Below are 23516 nucleotides of genomic sequence, written 5' to 3' on the forward strand. Positions count from 1 at the left end.
GGGTGGTCAATTGTCTATATGAAACCTATTTCAATTAATCAAGTCTTAACAAGTTTGATTTCTTAACATGTTGGAAACACTTAATCATGTAAATAACAATTTCATTTAATATATATAAACATGGAAAAGTTCGGGTCACTACACAGCCCAATACACAGTAAACCTACAGCCCAGTTACAAATAAATCTGGAGCTGCATTACAAGGACAAAAAAATGAACGTTGCAGAGGTAGCAACTTAAAAAACTTAAAATGGTTACAGGACCCTAATTAAGACAAAACACAATAGGATTATGAAGCCATTCTAACCACTTGATCTTCTTATTTTTGAGACGTCGAGATATCCACTCAAACGATTTTAGTTGAACTTCCATTAAAGCGGTCGGTCCACTCTAAAACTTGTTTGTGAAGGTCTTTCAATTGCGGTTACTCCAAATTAAATAGCCACACGTCCATTCAAGCGCTTGCCATATCTTCTAACCTAGAGGTGATAAAGAGCGGTTGCAATTTCCACGAAAAGCTTCATTAATACTCAAATTTGAGACCGGTCCTAAGTTCCACCACTTGTACACCTTTTCCCATAATTCCATCGAATGTCGACAAGAAATCATTGAGTGATTAATTGTCTCAATATCGTCATCACGTAGCGGACATCGAATGGAGTCCAAGTCCATACCTATTTTCTCTAGTTTGGTACGGACTTGAATACGTCCTCTTAAAACCCTCCATATGAATATTTCGACTTTCAAAGGCATGAGATTATTCCGAATTGTAGCATCACATGATCTGTTGTTCGTCCCCAAACAGTTACCAATAATATTTGATAGTTTCTTTGTTGTAAAAATTCCATTTGAAGCTAAAGTCCAAAGCCACATGTCCCTTTCGTTGTCCCGTTTTCGGTGTGAAGTCAGTAGGGATTCAAGAGCCTCCAGTTAGCCATCTGCACGTCCAAATAATTCACGCTTCCAGTTCCATGTTGCCTGCCACGAATCACCTGTCCATCTTATCCTCTCTTGTACCGAAACCTGCTGGTCTGCTTCTAAATGGTATAGTCGACTAAACTTTGTTTTTATGGAGTGTCACAGTGCCAAGGTTCGTCCCAAAATAAAGTACCTGCTCCACTGCCGATTTGCTTTTTAAAAGAGCTGCTAAAGTTAATTGCACATTTCTCGATGTCAATGCCTGCACGTAAGATGTTAACCCAAACACCACGTTTCCCTTGTGATCCGTTAGGGTCCAAAGGAAAAAGTAGCTCATTAGAACCATGTATGCTTTTTATAACATTAACCCATAATGAGTTTGGCTCGGTTTTGGCCCGCCAAATCCATTTCCCTAAAAGAGCGAGGTTTTTTGCTCGAAGTGATCCAATGTTTAGGCCCCCTTCACCATACGGTAAAAGAGAGTCTTCACATTTGATCGAAATTAATTTAGAACTCTCGCCCGACCCGGCCCAAAATTTTTTTCTACGTATACATAACACTTAAGGGAGCACGAAAGAGGGAGAAATAATATAGTGGTAAGCTATTAAGGACCGACTTAACAAGCGTTAACCTTTCACCAAAAGTGATCGTTTTCGCCTTCCAATTTGCAAGCCGAGCATTGAATTTATCGATGACGGGATTCCAATTTTCTACCGGATTCATGTTTTTACCAATCGGTAACCCTACATAGGTAAATGGGAATTCACCCACTTTGCAACCAAAACGAAGGGCCATATGTCCAATTTCACTCGAGGGTACCCCTAATCCATATATCAGGCTCTTATGATAATTAATCTTCAGACCCGACACCTTCTCGAAGCAATTAAGGAGTTTCATAAGATTCGAAAAGTTTTGCCTACTCCAATCACCAAGAAATAACGAGTCGTCTGCATATTGGAGATGTGATAGTACTATCTTGTCTGCTCCAATTCAACACCTTTATACAATCCCTCACATACCGCCTTTTTAGTAAGAAGATTTAGTCCTTCAGCCGCAATAATAAATAAGAAGGGTGATAAAGGATCACCCTCTTGGACACCTCTTTCGATGCTAAATTCACATGTCGGTGAACCGTTGACAAGTATCGATATGGAGGTTGACTTAAGGCAAGCGTGTATCCATTTCCTCCTCCGCTCGCCAAAGCCCATCTTCTCCATTATATCCAACAAAAAATCCCAACTTAAGCAATCAAACGCTTTTTAAAATCCACTTTAAACACGAGACTTTTCTTTCTATTTTTTGTAAGGTAATCAATTGCTTCATTTGCGATAAGAGTACCATCAAGTATGAACCTGCCTTTTACAAAGGCATTTTGCTCGTGTCCGATAAGGAAAGGGATAACTTTTCTGATGCGAACTGAGAATATTTTTGCCAATATCTTATAATAGCTTCCTATTAGGCTATTTGGCCGAAAATCATTCAAAACAAGAGGATCCGAATTTTTTGGGACAAGTGTGACAAAGGATGCATTGCACCCCTTTGAAATTTCACATTTGTCCCAAAACCAATTTAGAGCCCTTAGAAGATCGTGTTTGATTAAATCCCAATGAAGCCTGTAGAACTTGAAATTAAATCCGTCCGGCCCTGGCGCTTTGGAGAAACTACGTTCCTTGATAGCGTCTAAGACTTCTGTTTCAGAAAAGGCACTTTCAAGTGACGTGGCCTGCTCGGTACTAAGCTGCTTGGGGAGGCACTGATTTGCGCTACCATCAAATCTCATTTTGTTTAAATTCACTTTCTTGAACAGACCACTATAATGCTCAATGACCGCTTGCTTTATTTTCATTGGATCTTCACACCAATTACCCTTTAAATTGAGACCTCTAATATTACGTTTCGCGTACCTTCTTCATATTACCGAGTGAAAGTATTTGGTGTTTTCGTCTCCTTCGAGGATCCATTGAACCCGAGCTTTTTGTTTAGCCATATTTGCCTTCACTTTTTCCTTTTCAAACCATTTCCTTCTTGTGTCTAACCAAGTCTCTCGTTCTTCAGGTGTTAACTGTCTATTTTCAGCTAGAAGTTCTCATTGGGTCGCGACCTTTTTAAGATCATCTATTTCCAAGTCAACCTGCCCGAAAGTCTTATGCCACCATTTTTTAAGGCAATCTTCACATTCTTCAATTTCTTTCGGAAAATACAATCAGACCTCGTACCCTCAACACTTATATTCCATGAATCTTCTATAATTTTACCCGCACCATCTGCATTCAACCATTCATCGAATACCTTTGTGGGTTTTGGGCCGAAGTCAATCTCTTTATTCCTTAAAACAATACGACAGTGATCTGAAAGTTTACGCTCCAAAGTTAACGCCGAGAGGTCACCCCAAATGAGATTGAACTTTTCCGAGATCAAAAACCTATCAATTTTACTAAACTTAATCCCATTATCGCAAATTCGAGTGAATCGTTTCCCTCCCAATGAGATTTCTAGTAGCCTTTAAATTGAGACCTCTAATATTACGTTTCGATAGTTGAGGGGGCGGGTCTGTAAATTTGGTCTAGGATGTCGTTTTCATACTAAGATTGAAGAAATGACGAAAAATTTACACCACCAATAGTATGTATCTAATTAAGGAAGAAAAAAAACATGTTAAATATCATATATCAGATTGATCATTATCATATATCATATCATTACTAATAAAAAGTAAACAATAAATTCCATGTTCATCTAGTCTATATTTTGTTGGATCTCAACTTTAAATGGATAAACATATAATGTTTTTTTACATTCATGTTATAAAGTTAAGTATATGTATTACAGAGTATTATTATTACACTCAGTGATTATATGACCGTTATACCCAGTGATTATATGACCGTTATCGATCTTTCCATTAAGGTCACCCCTTATTTTAACAGCTCTTAACAAAATTTCTTTTCCTCACATCAATGTCATATCAGCATAAAAAAATTTAACATTTTTTTAACTGAACTTTCTTTATCTTTTAATAATACCCACAAAATAAAAATTAAATATAAATTGTACAAGTAATCAAGCGAATGGTACAAAATAAAAAATATAAGACCCACATATATTCGCCAAGGCTCCGTTGCATTAGCAATTGGCGGAATACTTAACACAATACTCCCTATCTATGTTATGGTAAATGGTATCGCTTGTTAATGGTGTCCTTGACATCAAGATGGGAAGTCGACCTAACTACCACAACAGTCCACAAGATACGGTGTTAAGACTATGTTTGGCAGAGAGCTTTTAGGAGCTTTTTGAAACTTTTAGCTTTTTGTTTTTGTGAAAAAACTCCTAATAAAGAAAAAGCTCCGTTTGTTTAAAATAGCTTATAGCTTTTAAGAGTAGGAAAAGCTCTCATTGTAAACGCTACTGTAACAAGCGTTCAAAAAAACAGAGTAGCATTTGGAACTTAAATTACTCCGATACCCATCTACATTTTGCAAGTCCTCCACACATAAGTACATGTGAATTGTAGGATATTTAAAGTGTGATATAATATAATATAATTTTTACTTTTCGACATATAATTATTATTTACTTTTATCCAGGTCACCATGTGGATCGTAGGCCATTTTGGTTTCATTACTATTATTTCACTGTGTTTTTACTAAGAAGTAAGAGGTTCTGTTAATACATCTTGTAAAAAGTTTATTAGTCAAATTATCAATTCTATTTTCTATAATTGGATTTGCATGTAGCTTAATATAGATTTAATGCATTAACTTTTTTTTTCCTCGTATCCATTTATGTCATTTTACAATTTTTTAAAATAGCTCCAGCTACTTTGCCAAACATCTAAATATATCTAAAACAATCCAGCTAAAAGCTATCAGCTATCAGCTAAAAGCTATCAGCTAAAAGCTAACAGCTACCAGCTTTCAGCTAACAGCTCCAACTACCAGCTAGTTTTACCAAACATACCCTTAGTAAGACTACATGTGATCTCGTTATCTTGATGCCAGTAACTTAAGTCATGTACAGTGTTGGATTTTAGTTCTTGTATTGGCATCTATTGTTTTGGATCTTAGTTCTAGTATCGGCAATTTTGGTTATGTTCATCTCCATGTTTTGCAATTGATTGAAGTGTCTAGGCATAAATATATAAATATAAATTTAAATATTAAGTGTATATCCTCAAAATAGAATATTTGATCCTTTAGCACGTACGATATTGGTAGAGGTACTATAAAAAACGAGTGGTCTCTCTCAGCCAGTATTGATAATGACTACACAGACACAGAAATAACGTGCCAAAATTCATTCAAAATCAGATATCATTCTTTTAATATATTTGATGTATATACAAATCTTACAACGCGCGTCCATTTTTTTTTTCTTTAATTTTTTTTTTTTCCAAAATAACGATTACTATTACAATTTAGAGTCTTTCATTAAAAAAAGACAAAATCGCTGAAATGGTCCCCGTGGTTTGTACCAAAATGCTGATTTAGTCCCTATGCTTTTTTTTCGACTGAGTTCATCCTCGTGGTTTGCAAACTGTTGCTAATTTCGTCCCTCTGGCCTACGGCCGTTAAAAAAGTCCGTTAACTCATGTCACATGCTGCGCACACAAGGGTAAATTCGTCTTTTATATTTTCTCCCTATTTTTCTTATTATTATTATTATTATTATTATTATTATTATTATTATTATATTACTAAGTCACCTACTCTTCTTCCCCCAAATTAAATTATTTCCATATAATCTCATCTTCAACCTTCCTAAATTTCTTCTAATTACAATTCCATAAAGTCCATATCAAACAAAAAGCAAATCAAAATCATACCCAAAATCATTTCAATTTTCATGTAACTTAAAATTTTTTTATGAAGATCCACAATACCATACCATTCAATCTTAAAAAGGGTCATAGAAATCATTGTGTTCGAATGTACCTGCACCACCACTGGACCACCATCTGGTGACCTTAGCTCGTCACCGATGTCGCCGCCAACCTTCTTCCTTTAACCTCCGGCAATCTCGTCGGAAACGACGTGTTTCAACAGCCGGTTCCCGTCGGAAATTAGATATGATTTGTTTCTGTGACGGGTTTGCAGATCTGAAATTAGATCTGATTTGTTTCATCCGCTACGTGTGACGGGTTTTCAAATTTTGTTTCTGATTTGCAGGTCTGAAAATTAGATCTGGATTCCGTCATTTCACATATGGTTTGGCAAATGTTTATCCCTCACTGTTGATACTATTTATTCCACATCTGTAAGAAATCAACTTTTACCATGTTAGTTTGTTATTGATTCTATAAATCAATGTATATTTTAATTTTGTGTATATGTATAATTGTGGTGTTTTGAAGTTTTGATCAGTAAAGTCACCAAGTCAGCCTAGTAATGCGTTCGATATTGATTTCTTGTGTTTCATGGAACTAACTAATTTGTCTTGTTGAATACAGAGTGTGAACTCAAAAAGATTTTAACTCCCCATGAATTTATGAAATTTGTTTGGTGTGTTGACTTATGGTTTGATTCAAGATTTGACTATGTGAATATAAACCTATTTAGTTGTTTTGATTTGATTTGGTTTGGTTTGGTTTGAGATAACGATTTGAATTAGATTTTGGATTGGATTTATTTAGATTTATTTTTATAGCTTTGATTAAGATTTGGTTGAGGGTTTTTGAAGCAGGTGAAGTAGATGAAGAAGATGAAGTTTTTTTAAAGAAAAGACAAAACACAAGGATCATATCAGCAATTTTGTACAAATGAAAAGATAAAAGGACATTTTTACCCTCATGTGCGTGGCATGTGATTGAAGTTAACGGAATTTTTTAACGTCCGTCAGCAATAGGGACTAAATTAGCAACATTGACATACCACGAGGATGAAATCAATCAAAAGAAAAAGTACAGGGACTAAATCAGCATTTTGATACAAACCACAGGGACCATTTCAGCGATTTTGTCTTAAAAAAATGAATGATCCAATGAACCGGTACATCCAAGTCACAAAAACAGGCTCGCTAAAAGTAAACATAGTAAACCCGCAACCAAGCCTAGACCTAGCTAACTCCAATCGAACCTCTAAAACCAAAACACAAAACCAACATTAAAGAAAAACAACACATCACGACACCACCAATCATAAAAGAGACACAACATCATGACTTGTAAACCCAACAAGAAACAAATAACTATAGAAAACCAATCAAAATAAACCAACATAAATCGAGTTAATTGGCCTTCGATCCGCCCTTCTGATTTCTTTCATCCGGACGTGACGTCATTCCATCAATCTTATCGATTCGAAGCCCCTTTCCGTTCCGATTTAGAAAGGAATATGTCAAAAACTTGGATGACTTGTCGCTAATAAGTATACCCGATGGTTGGGGAATGATTCTCTTATCCGCCAAATCTTGGAAAAATCCCTTATGATTAGGACACGCTGAACCCGCCACTTGGGCATCACAAACCGTAGTCAACCTTGGAGCCATCAATCTTATAACGTCTTATATATATTACTCCTCATCCCATATGTTGATTTCAGTGTGTACGTCATAACACAAATCTATACTACCATTTATATATAGGCCTATGAGGTCACACTTTAGTATTTAGATACCAATTATTATATATTTTGATATATAATTATAACATATAATTCGAAAAGCATAATTTATTTAAATATGATTTAATTAAATATAAAACATTTAATGGGCCGTTATACCACAAAATTATTGGATGGGCTTTGTTTAATTAAGGCTTAATAAAAATTTCATAATACAAAGTATATATGTTTTTCTTCGTGGTAGCCGAAAAAAAAAAAAGGTAATCACAATTCACAACTACAAATAAAAGATTTTTGGTACAGCCGTTCTTTTGGTTTTGGGTGCGAGTTGGCACAAAAATAAAAGAAAACATAAAATGGTTTTATGGTTTTGGAGTTTGATGGCTTAAAAATCAAGAGATAGTCGTACAAGATTAAAAGGAGGTTTTGCCGTATTCGAGAACTTGGTGACGCCAACAAACAAAAGAAAAGAAACTTAATTTTGTCGCATTCAAAACAATATATAGTACCAGACTTGTTGATGTTCATCTAATTTATTAATCACGTGTTGATTATTAAATTAATACATCTAGAACTTCCTAGTTGAGTTACTTGATATTTACGATCGAAAGAAAAGGAGTTTTCATTCGGATTGCTTTTCAGTTACAGTATTAACAATACAATACATGGATATTGTTTTCGGGTTATACGGACTAGCATCCGGTCGGTGTTGTTTGACGTGCTTTGAATCAACCATAAGGATATTCATACACTTTGAATCTATGTTTCAACCTAAACGTGGACAATTGTTTCTACCATGCTGCATCACCCGCTAAAGGTATATGTAAACTCCACTTTGTGATATTATTTATTTGACAATTATTAATGGTGTAATTGGATCTTGCTGGGAACCGTTAATCGTGTGATTGTTTAACTGAAAGTTTTATAAAATAAAATATGTTTATTTTAATTGTCTGCTACGTTTATAAAATTTAAAAGTACACACGATTTTCCATCACCATATTAATATTCCGCTAAATCATTTTGAAATATCTTAAATTAATAATTCACTTTTATAATAAGAAGTTTAAGTTTTATTATGCCCTTAATATATGTGAATAGGATTAAAGAAGAAAAACAAAAAGATAAAGGTAAAACTGGGAAATAAAAGTACAGTACTTTGACATTTTTTTTTAAACTGTGTGTTTTTTGTCTGTGGACTATTAATATGGAACGTGAATATATATTAGTACTATTTATATACATATACAAACTACATCAATCTAAAGTGTTAACATGAATACATCACTCTCTAGTTATGTTCTCATCATCCTTTTCACCATCACTACACAATCAATCTTCTTTACCACAATAACATCTGTTGCCGAAGTTGTCGTAAAAGACGCTACCGGAAAAAAAGTCTTAGACAACGTTGGCTACGGCCTTGGCCTTGTCGCATCAGGTGGTCGCATCAAGTTAACCAACACCGATAACAAAAAGAAAATTTGCCCATTAAACGTGGTGCATGACCCCAATGACAACAAAGGTGGAGTGTTCATGTTCACTATGGTTGGTTATGAAAAGTACCTCAAAACATCACGAGTTCTTGGTATCGATTCTGGTGATTCCAAAACTGGCTGTACCAAATCCACATTTTGGACGATTAACGATGCTGAAGCGAAGGCGCCTGGTAACTTGATTACGACTGGTGGTCGTTTCGAGGATGAAAATACGTGTTTTCAAGTTGTGGAGTACCCTAAACCAACAAATCCGAAAGTGCCTAGTTATATGATTCAACACTGTCCAGAACATTGCGAGTCTGGTTCAGGTCTTGGAACATGTTTTAATGTTAGCATTTATGAGCATAATGGGGTTAAACGTCTTTCTTCGGTTGGTACTACTCCATTTGAGTTTGTCTTCTATAAGTTGTCCACATGATAACCAGTCATGTTGTAATGTGATAATTTCCTTTCAATAAAGATTCCATCAAATTCAAAATGTATCGAGTATCTATGAGTAATGAGTCCATACATGTTAATCTCTTTATGGATTTCATTATATTTCAATTAATAATTAATAAGAACACGTTCCAATGGAATATGTTTGTCTTTGTATTATGTGATCACTTCTTTTTTCCTTCTTGTTTGTTTATTTAGGAGAAGGTTCTCTGCTCTGATTTGTCGCTAGTTAGACGTTTGCTTAGTTGTATGGATTGTTTGATTTGTTCGCTCCTTTGCGGTTCTTTTATTTTTCTTCATAAAAAAACAATCATTTATTTAATTTCTCGTTTCTTCGCAAAAAATAAATATTTGTATTTGAATAAATTTTCATGTAAGTACATGACTTTAGTTATAGCGAGGGGAGAGCTACGTTGCTCGTTGTTGCGGGCACCTTTTTTGTTGGTGGTAATATGTTTTCACATAATGTTTGTTGTGTGGTTTGATTTCAGCAACATTTGTGTTTCATAGTTGTTGATTACAGCGTTATAGTTTGGTAGGTTCATTTTTTAGCTTACGTCGTGGTGGTACTGTGCATTGGTATAAAAAACCTGATTAATCTCCGATTACTCATACTTAATAGCGTTGGTGCATATTTGTAATACATAGTTCGTAGAACATGTATATTTAATTTAAGTCATGTAACAACGATCATATTGTAACCGTGACTATTGAACTTATATGTGTGTGTTATGTTTTATTGCAATAGTTAAATTGCAATAGTTAAACTGTCAACTCAGTGGACCGACTGAGTTCACACAGTCGACTAACTGTCCTAGACAGTCGACCGACTGTCCTAGTCAGTCGACCGACTATGTCTGGGGATAGTATATATACGGGTTTGTGCCATCATTGTTAGGTTACTCACCCTATTAGCCCTAAAACGTATTCTTTCTTTCCAGTCATTCCCAACCCTCAACACCCACCGAATAACACATTTAGGATTTGTCCTAATATAGCATATAGCCTAAGTTTGATTCATTCGACCCGATACGACCCGTTATTCGATTGAACCTTGTTCTAGTGTTTTTCGCCATTAGATCGAATTTAGAACTGTCCTAAGATTCTAAATTAATTCGTCTACAAATTGGTATCAGAGCTGGAGTCTCTGGATCGTCTGTTTTCAATCGTTTTTAAGTGTTGAAAGTGTGTTTTTTGGTTAAAAAGGATTTGTGTGTCAAATCCGCTTGTTTTTACGTTATAATAAGTGTTTATTGTGTTTAATCATGTTCCCAGTAAGTTATTTTAAGTCTCTAGTGCTTTGGTTTGTTTTGTCAAAAATAGGTTCCTAGATCGTGTTTCCTTCAAAAACCCTAGTTTTCGTACCTGCTACTGTCAAGAACACACCCGAACGTTTGTGTCCACTCCATAGACCGATTGAGTAGTAAAATCTAGTCGTTTGTCTCTTAGTCGACCGTGTGAGTGTTCTTAGTAGTTTGAGTTTCAAGTAGTCACCCGACCGTGTGAGTACACAATCGATCGTTTGAGTTTACACAACCGACCGAAGGAGTTAGACACATGACCGTGAGAGTTATAATACCAAATTGATTTCTGGTAACGAAGTGCTGGCCGTTAGACTATTGAGACACACGACCGATTGTGACTCAATCGACCGATTGACTTTGACACACGACCGATTGTCTTTTAAAACAGTATCATTTAAAAGCTAATTTGCATTTGAAAGATAACTGAGCCAACTCCATTTGATACTTTTGATTATGCTATGGTGATAACACCTGGTATTCAGAAAATATTGTTATATAAGAATGAGTCCGGTACTGCTAATAAAGTACCAAAATTTGAGAGTTTGAAAGATTTTATGGGCTGGAAGAATCGGTTTATGGTTTACATGAATGGACTAGATTCAAGGTTATGGGAACAGATTGAGACTGAGTATGCATGGCTAGAAGCTACTAATAATGAAAGGAAAGAAACATCTACTTCTAGTCTTGCTGAAAGAGAACAATATAACCTAGAGTGCAGATGTTATGCTCAACTCACTCGGCGATTGTCCAAAGAGATTTATCATCAATTTCGCAGTAACAAGATATCTCATACTCTTTGGCCTGCTCTTCAATCTGCTACAGAAGGTACTGAGACCTACCTTGCAGCTAAAGGTAAAGTGTTGAAGACATAGTGGAAGACCTTTGTTGCTTACCCTACCAAGAGTTTGGAACAGACCTTAATAAGGTACCTGCATCTTATGTCTGAACTTACTGATTATGGGATTGAAGTATCAGATGCTAAGGCTATTAAGATATTGAAGGAAGGTTTGCCAGAGAAGTAAGATATGATAATAGACCAAAGTCAGACTAAGGCTACAACCTCAGCTCGACCGTTAACCCTGTCTACTTTTACTTCCAAACTTATGGAAAATGAAGTAGAATTAGAAGCTAAAAGAAGACGTCTTGGAACACCACAACATTCTACTTTATATAAAGCTCCTGAAATTGGTTTCTCTTCATCTTCAAGTCATGCTCCATTACAGAATGCTTTTGTTTCATGCAACACATCACAGAGTTCTCCACATCCTGTTCAGACTGGGTTCTTTCATTCACCGTCAAGTCAGACTGTAGATTCAACACAACAGGTTCAACCAACTGTACTGAAGACATACAACATCAGGCAAAGGCCTGTTGTGATTATTAAAGAAGATATGTCATTGGCTGTGATATGACCAAAACAGACGGTTTTATTTGTGCGATGTCGTTAAGTCGCAACACGTCAGAATCAGCCACCAAAAGGGGGGGGGGGAGGGGGTACTGTTTTAAATTTATATTTATCAGGGCCTAAATCGTACTACTCCTTATTATGAGTAAGGGAAGTATAACCTAGGGTTGTATTTTTAATATATCAGTAGAATCGAACCTATATTTAAAGCTTAAGATAGTTATGAAGGAGTAGTGGTTGCCTAATTTTGGGTTTTTCTAGTTTATAAGATAAATAAAGTAAATGCAATAAAATTCGTAATTCAGATAAGGTTAAAACAAGTGCATACTATGATTTCATCAGTTACTCTGCCGGAATTATGGAATGCTAGGTAGAGACCTTGTATTCATTACACTGGTCCTAAATGCCCCTGTCGTAAGACATGTCAATTGGTAATGCGATAGGCTTGAATATTCTGAATAGACAGCAACATCCCTTACCCCCGACGCCCGTGCAGTCTGACTACAGGCATACACGTTCAGATGTCTCATCCAATTGAGCGACTCGGTTGAGTGACGTATTAACAATCAACAAAGGTCTAAACTTTCTTAAGCATAATAGAATACGGGGTTTACCATATCCGAGAGACGTGATGTGTTTCAACGCTTTCGTTAATGATTGGGTTTAAAAGATAGTTATGCCCTTAAAAGAGTTCAACCATAAAGAACACCATGGCCAAGTCAAGTTGACTTCCATGAACACGTTCGGTTATCCTAACGGCCCAATCCTTTATGTGTTTAAACAAACAGTTTCTTAATTAACCAAGAGTCCCTCAAGCGGGGTGCAATGCTTGAGACCGTGTTATGGTGCAGTGTATTAATCAGCACTAACCGGGTTCCATGGCCTTACTTAGTAGAAGTACAGCTTACAACAACCGTTGTGCTTCAGCTTGCACGTACGAAGTTTATATGCTTGGTGACTACACGAGCATGGTCTGGGATCGACAATGTACTAAGAGTCTAGTCAGATGTTTCACTACGAAAGAGTCCTCAGTCGGAGTCCAAAGCTTGATAGACTTACTACAATCGGTGTGCCTCAGTCGATCTTACGTTGTATCCGATAGACTTCTCTTACATAGGGGTGACACAGATAGTGTACTCTGAATCGGGGTTCGCGACTTCCCAATAACATAGCCAATAACTACGTTCTATTTGTAACACTCCGCCAAATTCCCATCTGACGGCGTGTTACTCATAGGTCCTACAGTTTACAGTTACGCCTTCTATATGAGACGTTTCAAAACAATCGCATTTAAGTTTATTAAAAACTTGACTTTCAAATCATTAGTCGACAAACTCAAAATAAGTAACACTATTGTGATCGTAACCACAAGCCAATAGTATTAACATATGCAAAAGTTTAAATGCGAAAGTAATATTTGTCTTTATTAAAATATGATGACTCCACGGCCAGACCATATCATCAAACATAGCGGAAGCATTTACCTCTTAAAGACCTGAGAATACAAACATGCAAAACAGGTCAACAATAATGTTGGTGAATCCACAGGTTTAATAACTTAACAATGTCTGAAAAACAGTTATCAGAAAATAGTTTAATTCCATTGACCACAAGATTTTAATATGCACAACAAGAAGTTGTAAAATGCTACATAATTCCTGAGCACCTGAATACTAACAATGACCAGAGTATAGAAACCACTACACTCCCTTTACCCCAAAAAAACGTTATACACTTGTTCGAATGTATTTAATATTCAACGTAAATGCGCCACGGTTAATATTGTTTGGGCGAGGCTTGTCTAACCTAACGGATCCGTCCATCTAAATTGTGCTTACCCGAAGGTAATAAAAGTATTCAAGCTAGGTGATTTTTCGGACACAACTCAATATGCAATAAATAATAAGTACTCGTGTCAACATAAAAACATTTATAAAATGTAAGTAATAAGCGTGTATTCTCATCCCATTTAATGGTAAGTAAAAATGGGACTATAGACTCACCTTTGAATAGCTCTTGAACAACATAAGCAAATAACTTGTATAATTTATATCCGAGTAATGAAACCTAAGTATACGTATATAGGTTAGTCATTATTTATGTCTTATAATATAGTAGTTTCATAGTGTAAGTTGTCTTATTGCTCGACTCGACTCGTTTCAAAGTAAAAGTCAACTAATTCATGCAAGTCAAACAAATGTCAAACTTGGTCAAAATGGTTAACTAAAGTCAACATCAGTAGGTTCATGTCAAATGTTGGTCAACATGTCAAACCTAGTCAACTAACACGTTTCAGATCATAATTAGTTAATTATGCGATCACAGTTTATCGTCTAGCATAACGTTCATGTACAAGTTGCAAACAATGCACAATATCACATAGCACATAATACATGGTACAAGCTCCAGATCTTAACTAGACATATAAACGTTTCCAAAAAGCAATAGCAGGGTCTCATACGATGCATATAAGTCGGGTTTCAGAATGGACGCATTTATAGTTCACTAAATCAGTTTCTGACTGCGCACCAATCTCGTTTTGACTATAACTGGAGCTAGGGACATGAAAATCAAGCTAGGTCAGTGGCCATGGTTCAAGAACAAATCAAATTACCACATATCTAGAATCTAGACATTTTTGTTTAGCCAATTAGTACAGTTAATTCAATCAAATTGGATGTTCTGTTTCAGCTCAAATCAGAAGTCACCATAACTATGGCCTTAGTGTGCACAGTAGATCCGTTTTCACGACTTGTCATAAACTAAAAATAAGTTACATAACATACACATTTTCATTATTCAAAAGGTCAAGGTCTCAAAAGGAACACAACTCATGCTATAAGACTATAGGTGCATACGTTACAGATTTGGACTGAATTCAGGTTACCATTTCGATTCGCGTATTACTCAAGTTTCACAAATTCAAATGATGCAAGGCATAGATGAAAAGATAACTACAACATATGAATTTTCCAGAAATTCAAAGACCTAAATCATAAACTCATGGAAAATGAATTAAAAAGTCAATTTCAAGATAATGAGCAAATCAGTTTTTCAAGAACGTTCAAACAAGCATAACGTGAGCTATATAAATCCAAATTGCATGATATCCTAGTCTAAATTGAGTGTTTTTAAGTCATGTATACAATAGTTAACATGTTATATCATAATTCACAAACAATTAACTCATAAAATTCGGATTCATGGCAAGATCACAACAAAACTTCGATCAATCATATCTTAATCATACGGAAACGAAAATACGCAAATCCAAAGCCTAAAATTATTAATTTTTCGAGAGGATTTTAACTATATAAAAATATTTAACATTCAAGAAAGTCAAGTTTCTGTAATCATTCAAAACAAATTCGTGATTAACCCTAATCACATCAAACGATCAAATTAATGATAACAATTAACAATAACGTGTATCGATTTGAGCAATAGACCTCTTACTCTATCAAACACTAATAAAATCAGATCTAGAACAATTAGGGTTTAAAGAAATATATCTTAGATCACTAAATTGATTACACCAATGCGTAGAGAACGAAGAAAATTGCACTTTTCGTGTAGAACGTTTAATCTAAAAATCAAAAATTGATGGTGATGTGTGTGTGTGTTGGTGATCGGCGAACCAAGGGAGGGAGAGGAGGAGAGGTGTCGACTAAAAATATGGTTTAGGGGATTATGGGAGTTAACTTGCCCTTTTATATTTCCTAGTTAGGGCCTAATGCACACACAAACCCAATACAAGTCCAAAATAGAAAATAAAGGGGGAGTGGGGGGGTTTCGGCTGAATGGGGCCCACTAGGGGTTCCCGGGCTCTCGTTTTGCAAAAGCGTTTACTCGTGGTCCGTTTCAAGTGTCGTTTAAACGTACCGAAGGCCCAGAATGCTAAACCGATCGCTAAAACGCAACCAAACGTTTAATTTATTAAAAACCCAATAAATTAAATATTTTAAAAGATAATAATTATTAGAATAATTATTAAAAATAAACCCGAGCATTTCATTGCTCGAAAAACAGTTTTTGAAGTTATTCGAATCGTAACGTTTTTATCGTATTTCTTTATCCGAAATATTTTTATCGATTAATATTAACCCGTATTAATTTAGATAACCCTTCAAGGATCACGTATGCAATTAATACACTTAAACACATAAAAGTTAAATAATCACCGTTAAATCAACTAACTGACAGCATAATCGGAAAGCATTTTGACAACATACACAGACCATAACATTATTTCGGCATTATAACTGGTTATATCATAGCATACACTAAAGATAACTACTCGCTAATCATGGCAACAACATCACAGAACATAATGATAGAAGACATTATAATAAGATAAAGGATAGAAGTACCAGTAGATTAAACGAGTTCCGAATACAAAAGTGACAACTTTAAACGCCAGACCGCTCCTAATACAATCTTTGGCGTTCTTCTCCGGGTACTAGATTTCCCGCACGGAGTTGAAAACCTTGAAAGTGTGATTAATATTGTACAAGAGAGAGAAAGAAGTGAATTAAAGTGTGTGTTGGAATGAATGACAAAGACCCTTTAAATAAGCTTGTAATTTGCCTGCAAATGGCTGGCAGGCCGTTTGACAGGCGGTTTGGCAAGCCGTTTACAGGGGTCGTTTGCCAGGCCATCCCGTTTAACGTGCCCGTTTGATCTGGGCGTATGGCAGGCCATTTACCATACTTGGCAGGCCGTTTGGCACCCCTTTTGGCAAGCCGTTTGGCTTGCTGATTCGCTAGATCGTAGCTTGATTTCTTGTCTTTCACCGTTTTCGCTCTAGAATTTTCGTTTTAGCTCCGATTCTCTTGATTCTTTTTACACCATCTTCGTAATTACTTGATCTTCAATTTTAACCGACGAAGCGGATATTTTTCCAATAAAGTTTGAAACTTTCTTGTTTTTGGGCCTTAATACCGGGGTGAAAATGTGACTTTTTAGCCGATATCAGGCTGCTTTAGTTTCGAACTCATATAATGATATGGTGAGTGGTCAGATTATTAATGGTCACATGGAGAATGAGGATTATGAACAAATTGATGAAGATGAGCTTTGAGTGGATGGATATCTTTTGGGCAATGGGTAGTGTGGTTAGAAGCTCTAGAAAGTACTTGAAGAAGAAAGGTCAGAAGAACTTGAGTGTCTAAAAAAACACTAAGTTTGGGTTTGATATGTCTAAAGTGAGATGCCATAATTGTGATGAACTTGAGCACTTAAATAGAACTTGCACTAGACCACCAAAGCCTGGTTTTCACAATCCATTCCATAATCAAAATACTGAATCCAGCAAGAGATATATTGTGCCAATTAAGGAGCCTTCAAAGGATAATAAGAAAGAAGGTCAACCTAAGGCCTTAAGTGCTACATATGCGGATGAGGGTTACGATTGGTCAGTTCAGGTTGAGGGTGAACAAGCAAATGTGGTGTTTGTTGGTAAATCTGAAGAACAAATAGAAAATGAGAAGCTTAAAAGAGAGAAAGATGGTTGTGTTGGTAAAGATTGTGATTGTAAATGCTATGTTTGTAAGTGTGAAGCAAGGATTAAGAGAGCTGATGAGATTGTAAAGTAGGTTTTAAAGAGAAAGCTTAGAAGGGATTTGTCTAAGAAGTTTCGTAAAGCTAGAGATTGGTCAGATGTTTCCTCTGAGTCTTCTGATGATGAAACTATTGGTTAAGATTTTTATGCGGAACCTGGTTTAAGAAGGAAGAGAAGAATGTTGCTGAGGGTGAAGATCCTGTTTCAGAAGGAGGAAATGGTGACGATAATAGTTTGGTTAGAAATGGTGATGTTGCTGAGAATTTAGGTGTTTATTCTGACAGTACATATTCAGAGTCTGAGTCATAACCAGATGCCGAAGTCAATGATCTGAGGGAAGGAAGAAGTTTCTAAGCTTTCATGGATAAAACCTCAAGTAACAATAAGGTACACACTAAAACTATTCCCATATTTACTAAATGTGATGAATTTGAACAAGAAATTGATAGACTTGAGTGTATTATATCTAAGCTTAATGAGATTCCTATAACTTGTGTTAACTATCCTAAACTTGAACTTGAAATCAAGAACTTTGGGATAGAGAATGGGTAGAATAAGAAAGCTTGTGAGGATAGCCCGTATTACCTGAACAAACAAAAGCAATATGTGGACATCATTCATACCCTTCAAAATCAAATAGGTGACTTGGAAATGACGGTGATTGATAATGATAAGGCTATAACAATGTACATGTATCAGATTGAGGGCCTTAAGACTGAGAAAGAGTCGTTCAAGATCAAGTATGAGAGTGAAAGGGCTAGGAATGATAGCTTTAAATGAATGTCATATGTTACCGACTACATTGTCTACACCAAGAAGCCAGGAAGAAAATGTATATGTTATGAACAGTGCCCACCCCCTTTAAGCAGGAATACATTAATAAACCAAGTGAGGGCTGTAGAAATGAGATCCTTACCCCAAAACCCGTTGAGACTGAGAAGATAAAGGATTCTAAACCTAATGAGATGGTTTATGAACCTGATTCAGACACTGATATTGACACAGAGAAAGATGGTAAACCTTTTCAATCACATACGTGATATTTCTCGATTTATACACGTTTTACCTCGCATAATCTCCCCCATTTCACTCGGTTTTGAGGATCATTGAGCCCGAAAGTTGAATATTTGTGCAAATACATCAGTTCAAGGCTAAAAACTCATATTGGTGCAAAATTGACCAAAATCTAGCCAAATTAGTGAACCAAAGTGCATGGCATGCTCCAAAGTGCAAAGAGAGTTTAAATGTGCAAGTTTAAAGTGATAAAATATGAATTCTGGAGGTGCAGGCTCAAGGTACGGTGCACCAAACACCAAAAATGGTGCACCATATCAAAGGATACACAGATTTCAAATTCAGAACATTCAGGAAGATTGGCAAGTTATATGGTGCGGCGCACCTTCCTTTCACGTTATATGGTGTGGCGCACCATTTCATGGTGCGGCGCACCTTATCTAATTTAAGTGCAGAATTTTCACAACTATAAAAGGAAGAGGATAGGGTTTTCCAAGGTAGAGCTGTAGTTTTTGTCTCTAATCTCACCCTAATAACCCTAATTTCATCATTCAAGTGAGGATTAAGGCTAATTTGGAGGATCAAGCAAAATCTCAAGCAATCTTAGCATTGGATTTACTTAGTTTCTTCATTTGGGTTGTAATCTCCACCTTCTTCATTTGGGTTGTAATCTCCACCTTTACTCTCTTGTTTTTACATTAAATACTTGTAATAGTTGAATATGGATCTTGTTTGTGATTGTTCATCTTTGTTTAGATTTGATTTAGCCATGCTTAACTAATTTACTTGTGTTTGCTTATTTATGAAACCCTAATGTAAGGATTGGCCTAAATCATTAATAAAAGTTGTTTGAACGAAATATGAGTGAGTGTTATTGAGTTAGCTATAGATCCATTGATATGCCTTTGTTTTAGGCTTTACTTTGATTACACAGATGGTCTAGCTTTTCTAAGTGATTTGATTAGTGAAACAATTTGTGCTTCAACACCTTGAGTGATCTAGACAACCAAATTGGGGATTTCAAGTGATTGTTTTCTTAGTTTGTGTTAGTTTTCAATTGGCCTTTAGTCAACATAGTGGTGTTCGATTATATTAAGTGATTTTGATAATTGAAGGGTTTTAAGTGATTTTAATCCAAGCATAATCTCAATGACTACTCATGATTCAACTTGATCTTATAATACAATGCTTATGTGAGTTTGCATAATGCTTATGTGAGTTTTCATAGTGTGACTAGATTAAGGTTTAGTAGTGATTCTAAACATTTAATAGTTCAACAACGAATGTGATAGCAATTTGGGTAAAACGGGGCAATCCAAGCATAAGGGTGGGTTAAATAAGTGAACAATATTTAGTTAATTGATTTAGATTTCGATATTTAGTTACTTGCTATTTGTTACTAGTTATAATTGTTAATTAAAACGTTCAAAATACAAGCCCTCCCAACCAAACAAACCTTAGGATGATTATGAGTTTTCATCGATTGAACTAGCAATTACCGCTCTCTTGGGACGAATCTTAAATGGAAAACTTACTAATTACAACTATCGAGTCATTGTTTCTCATATGCTTATTACCTAGTCGAGTCCACGTTTAAATATAAATATAAAAGAAATCAAGTAAGCATGATGTATGTGTGCAAGCTATCCTTAGCTAGTTGTATCTTTAAGTTAAGCTTTTAATTGTTCAATCCTTTTATAAGTATTCATCCTTGCAAAAGTTACTTTTCTTATTTTTATTATATTATTGTGTTTGGAGAAACCGTGTTTGTTTGTTTTGTAATCGAAGGCTAGGTACTACATTGTATGAAAAGGAGATCTCAAAAGGAACAAGAGTTTGAACATCCGTTTTCCGATCCGGAGAGGCATGTTCATGGGGTTTATAAGAAAGAGAAGAAAGGGTTAGTATTACAATTTTGTATTGAAGAAATGGACGGTGTTAATCCACAACCCGAAGGTAATCCATTTGGTCATGGTGATTCCAATAACCCACCACTCGTTAATCAAGAACAACAAGTAGATCTAAACGATACACCTATGTGGGATGCAAGGTTGGTTACACCTACAGTGGTGCCACCGGCTATTACGAAACTGCCCATCGGGGCCGGTCATTGGAAAGTTGAAGGAAATTTCTTCACTATGTTAAAGGATGTGAAATTTCACGATTTAATGGAGGATAATCCTTTTTAGCACCTTCAATTGTTTAATGACATTTGTGATCTCTACAAGCATAGGAACGTTACCGAAGATGCATACAAGTTAAGGGCATTCCTCTTTTCTCTTCAAGGCGATGCTAAGATTTGGCTAAGAAACCTACCTTCCGATTCAATTCGAGCGTTTCAAGATTTAGTTGATACTTTCCTCACTCAGTTCTTTTCACCATCGAAGGCGGAGAGACTTAAAATAGAGATCAATGCATTTGCTCAACGGAGTGATGAATCACTATATGATGCATGAATTCATTTTAAGAAGATGTTAAGGGTGTGTCCACCACATGGTTTAACAAAGAGGGAATACATCAATACTTTCTATCGGGGTATAAATGATAGAACGAGGCAAATTCTTGATTCCTCCGTGGGAGGTGTGTTCATGTATAAATCACAAAATGCAGCCGAGAAGTTACTTGAAGACATATCGATTCACACTTATCAATGGAATCCCTCACCTAGGGATCTCCCAAGAAAGAGTATAGCTCAAGTGGAAAGTGACAACGGTCAAGTTACTCTTTCTAGCTTAAACAACCAATTTCAATCTTACGGCAAGGAGTTGAAGAAGTTACAACAATCCACTGTTGCCATGCAAGTCGTATGTGAGAGATGTGATGGACCTCACCTTACAAAGAATTGTCCGCAAATCAACCAATGCAATCACATTGATTTGGACGATATCCCAATGAATTCGGATGCTCATGTTAACTTTGTGGGTAACCAAAACTACCAAAGAGGTGGTTCATCAACCCAAGGCAACAACTCTTACCAAGGAAACCAAGGGTACTTCAACCAAAACCAAAGACAAGTTTCTTTCAACACCCAAAATAACCCACCACCTGGAAAACCAAAACCGAAATCAAAGCTACAACCCAAACTACAACCAAAATCGGAGCAACAACTACCAACCACAAAATCAACAACCTTACAACAACCAACCCTATAACAACCAAAGTCACAACAATCAAAACAACTCAAACTACCAACAAAACCAAGGTTACAACCAACAACCTCAACAAAACATTCAACCACCTCAACTTTCAAAGAGATTAGAGGAGATTATGCAAAACTACATAAATAAGGAGGATGTGACGACCCGGATATTTCCGACCAAATCTAAACTTAATCTTTATATGATTTCGACACAATAAGCTAAGTCTGTAATGTTGAGTCTTAAAAATCATTGAACTATTTCGTAAAATCATTTGACCTTTGACTATGCCGACGATTCACGAACATTTGAGTATAAATAAAAATGTATATATATATATATATATATATATATATATATATATATATATATATATATATATATATATATATTCTAGATATAAGTAGTAGTATATATACTATAATATATAAATATTAATGATTCATTAGATGGCGTAATTGATAGATATGATATAATAAATAGTAATATATCATGTGTAATTGCTATATTATTATCACTATTTACATTACTAATAATTGTATCATTAATATTATTATATAAAGAATATACATATATATGAAATTTGATAAGTGTAAGTTGTTGTATTGTTATTGTTAATACTATTATTATCAATAAAATTAATATTATTATAATTAATAATATTATTAGTACCATTAATAATATTAATGTTTTTATTATTAAAAATCAGAGTTAGATATATTATTATTATCCATAGATAATATATAGATATGAAAGTGGGTATATATAAATTAATATAGTATTATTATAATTAGTACTATTGTTATTAATAATATTATTACACATTTTATAGTAATTGACATTGGTAATAATATTATTACTTCTATTATATTGTCATAAATTTGTATTATTATAAATTATAATATTAAAAGTAGTATTATTATAGTTATATTCATTAATAACCTTATTATTATTTATTCCATTAAAATTCTTAATATTGTGATTTATTACTTGTATTATTATTATTATTATTATTAGTATATTTGTATTTGTATTAGTATTAATATAAATATAAAAAAATTTTATTTATAATAGAGTAATCATACGCGTGATTTGAAGAATCCAAATCTGTTTGCAATCTTTTTCCAACTGTTTAATTTTTTGTTTATGTTCCTCAATCAAACGTAACCCATTGATAAATCCAAAAGCAGTTAGAGATTCCTTCTCCTTTCTTTTTTTTTTTATATTTTTCTGTACCTGGTTCATCCTTCTGTCGACATCCCTCTCTGTATATATCGATCTATCAGCTTCTACTATGGGAGAATTATTGAATGTAGCGCTATCATTATCACATATCAATTATAAATCCTTTTTATCTCTTAGTAGAACAAAATATTTAAAAAAAAAACCGAAGGTCCCTCTGTGTTTCCATCTTTTTTTTTGCCAAAAATTCAAATCGAACAAATTATCCAAATCCTTAAATGCAGTTACCTTAGGAATTGTTCGTTCAAACTTTCTCCAAAATCTCAGGTACCAATTCGTCATATCGAGCTCGAATTTATGAGTCAAAGTTCTTGAGTAAAAAGTCAACCGATTTGATTATCAAGAAATTCGAGTTTGTTATGATGTTTCAAGTGTAATTAACGATTCTAATAGCTTTTAGGAGTTGATTACAATCTATTTCGTGTTGTTAGTTTGGGCT

At 35.0% G+C, this 23516-nt stretch overlaps 3 protein-coding genes and 1 non-coding gene across 4 annotated transcripts; 1 reads left to right on the plus strand and 3 right to left on the minus strand.

The window, feature by feature from the left end:
- Positions 1 to 474: 474 nt before the first annotated feature.
- Positions 475 to 873, minus strand: LOC139854156 (uncharacterized). The gene has a single exon (XM_071843477.1). It carries the CDS (start codon positions 871 to 873, stop codon positions 475 to 477), a length of 399 nt encoding a protein of 132 aa, XP_071699578.1.
- Positions 874 to 930: 57 nt separating this feature from the next.
- On the minus strand, positions 931 to 2135 carry LOC139854157 (uncharacterized). Its single transcript, XM_071843478.1, has 4 exons — positions 1924 to 2135; positions 1550 to 1834; positions 1112 to 1461; positions 931 to 1037 (listed from the first exon to the last, which is right to left on the minus strand). The coding sequence occupies exons 1-4, from the start codon at positions 2133 to 2135 to the stop codon at positions 931 to 933; spliced, it is 954 nt and encodes a 317-aa protein (XP_071699579.1).
- A 6618-nt stretch (positions 2136 to 8753) lies between these two features.
- On the plus strand, positions 8754 to 9478 carry LOC139851903 (latex serine proteinase inhibitor-like). The gene has a single exon (XM_071841102.1). It carries the CDS (start codon positions 8754 to 8756, stop codon positions 9393 to 9395), a length of 642 nt encoding a protein of 213 aa, XP_071697203.1. The 3' UTR covers positions 9396 to 9478.
- Positions 9479 to 21091: 11613 nt separating this feature from the next.
- Positions 21092 to 21198, minus strand: LOC139856703 (small nucleolar RNA R71). The gene has a single exon (XR_011762166.1). It is a non-coding gene; the product is annotated as a small nucleolar RNA R71 (small nucleolar RNA).
- Positions 21199 to 23516: the final 2318 nt, after the last annotated feature.

This window comes from Rutidosis leptorrhynchoides, chromosome 6, assembly GCF_046630445.1.
Source record: "Rutidosis leptorrhynchoides isolate AG116_Rl617_1_P2 chromosome 6, CSIRO_AGI_Rlap_v1, whole genome shotgun sequence".
Taxonomy (NCBI): domain Eukaryota; kingdom Viridiplantae; phylum Streptophyta; class Magnoliopsida; order Asterales; family Asteraceae; genus Rutidosis; species Rutidosis leptorrhynchoides.

Coding starts and splice junctions, on each gene's coding strand:
- LOC139854156 (XM_071843477.1), bottom strand. CDS start 873: ATGTGGCTTTGGACTTTAGCTTCAAATGGAATTTTTACAACAAAGAAA.
- LOC139854157 (XM_071843478.1), bottom strand. CDS start 2,135: ATGGAGAAGATGGGCTTTGGCGAGCGGAGGAGGAAATGGATACACGCT. Junction 1,835..1,923: donor AAGGCGGTATGTGAGGGATT/GTATAAAGGTGT, acceptor TGATTGGAGTAG/GCAAAACTTTTCGAATCTTA. Junction 1,462..1,549: donor ACGATCACTTTTGGTGAAAG/GTTAACGCTTGT, acceptor ATGTATACGTAG/AAAAAAATTTTGGGCCGGGT.
- LOC139851903 (XM_071841102.1), top strand. CDS start 8,754: ATGAATACATCACTCTCTAGTTATGTTCTCATCATCCTTTTCACCATC.